Here is a 1,658-nt window from a genome sequence, read left to right on the forward strand (position 1 = left end):
CCCCTGCCTCTGTTATGAGGTGACGAACATTCCTGCGGGAGGACAGGGCTCAGATGCTGGGGCCCCTCCGAAGGCCCTGCAGCTCCCCCTGCCGTGTCCTGGCCTCCCACTCACTGACGGCATCTCTCCCTCCAGTAATGGATGAATCGCAATTCCTGTTTCTTCACCAGCTCACTCAGGACCGCCGTCTTCTCCCGGTGGTCCATAATGCCACTCTGGAGCCAAAATAATGGGGTCACATCTTGGCAGCAACCTGCCCTCAGGTAGCATTTTCAAGTCATGGCGAAGCTGGAGGTGAGTCCTGGCATGGGCCAGCTTCCCTATGACTTCCTCAGGGCCCAGTGGTCTCCCCACTCACAGACTCGCCCCCAGTCCCTGGGGCTGGGACCGCTGCCTCTGGCTCCTTCCGGGCCGAGGCCACCCAGTGAGCCAGGCGCTGGCAGCACACCCTCTGCTCTTTCACCTGCTCTCATAACCATGCCTGCTCCTCCTGGGCACTGGCTCCAGTGGAGTTGAAAAATGCCACCTGAGGGCAAGACATGCACATTCTTATAGGGGCATACACAGAACAAATGGCGCAGAAAGGTGGAGCACAGCCCCTTCCCTTGGGGCCTCAGAGAGTGCACCTGTTGCTCACAGGGGAAATGGTGTCTGACCACTGGCTCTCGGAAGGGGTGAGGGTGCAGAGAAATCAGAAGGCAGGGAAAGTAAGAGCATAAAAGGGTTTTCGAGGGACCAGAGAGGAAGGTGGCAAAATAGGTGCAGGGGGAGTCAGGCTCACCATGGCCTCCCAGCTGTCCAGGTCCTCCTCCTCACTGTCCAGATGTCCTCCTCCATCTCCTGTGGGGGGTGGCCAGAGGGCTCCTCAGACAACCCAACAAGGCAGGTACTGTGGGCCCACCTCTGCCCCCACCCTCACTATGTAACCCTTGAGCCAGCCCTCCCAGAGAGGAATGAGCTGCTGTTCTTTATTTTTCCTTTTAAGAACCAAGATCTTGCTATACCGCCCAGGCACAGTCCCACTACCGGTCGGTGCAGGAGTTCTGACCTGCTCCCTTTCTGACCTGGGCCAGTTCAGTCATCCTTAGGCAACTTGGTGGCCCCCCACTCCCAGGAGGTCACCATATTGATGCCGAACTTAGTGCAGGCACCCAATTGGCATAATGATCAGCTGTTCTAAAGGTCTCTTCCAACTCCTCAATCCTGTGCTGCTCACAGTCCCCCCTTCCTCCTGGGGCTCTCTCCTCTTCCTCTGAGGTGGTCTCCCGTACCTTCCCCAGGGAGAGCCATGAGGTTCAACGGGGCATTCAGCTGCTGGATCTGCTGGCTGGCAGCTTCCAGGCGCTCCTATGGGGCCAGGAAAGAGTGAGAAGGCATGGAGTTTGCCAGGTCGTCCCCCTCACGGCCCCGTCTTCAGCAGCTCCCTCCCCTAGGTCTCCTGCAACTTTTGGCAGGCCATCTCGGCCACTGGTTTGCCCCAAGATTCCTGCTGCTGCAGCTGGTTCATTAGCTGGGTCTGCTGCAGTAACTGCCTGTGCAGCACCTCCTTCTCAGAGGTCAGCCGCTGATAGGCGGCCACCTGCTGCTGATAGGTGGCCACGGACTGCTGCAAGTGACCCAGGTAATGGTCTGGCTGCTGCTGCACACTCTGAGCCTCT

The 1,658-nt window shown here is 58.6% G+C and overlaps 1 protein-coding gene across 1 annotated transcript in view; it reads right to left on the minus strand.

Annotated features, from left to right (window-relative positions):
• Positions 1 to 331: 331 nt before the first annotated feature.
• LOC105501457 (golgin subfamily A member 2-like) overlaps positions 332 to 1,658 on the minus strand; it is an 8,013-nt gene continuing 6,686 nt past the window's right edge. Inside the window, exons 7-11 of the mRNA XM_011927431.1 lie at positions 1,469 to 1,656; positions 1,272 to 1,347; positions 782 to 840; positions 482 to 526; positions 332 to 451 (exon numbers count right to left, since the gene is read on the minus strand). Of these exons, the coding sequence (XP_011782821.1) occupies positions 332 to 451; positions 482 to 526; positions 782 to 840; positions 1,272 to 1,347; positions 1,469 to 1,656 (488 nt within the window). The remainder of the gene's footprint in view (positions 452 to 481; positions 527 to 781; positions 841 to 1,271; positions 1,348 to 1,468; positions 1,657 to 1,658) is intronic.

The sequence above is a fragment of the Colobus angolensis genome, unplaced genomic scaffold, assembly GCF_000951035.1.
Source record: "Colobus angolensis palliatus isolate OR3802 unplaced genomic scaffold, Cang.pa_1.0 Scaffold710, whole genome shotgun sequence".
Lineage (NCBI taxonomy): Eukaryota > Metazoa > Chordata > Mammalia > Primates > Cercopithecidae > Colobus > Colobus angolensis.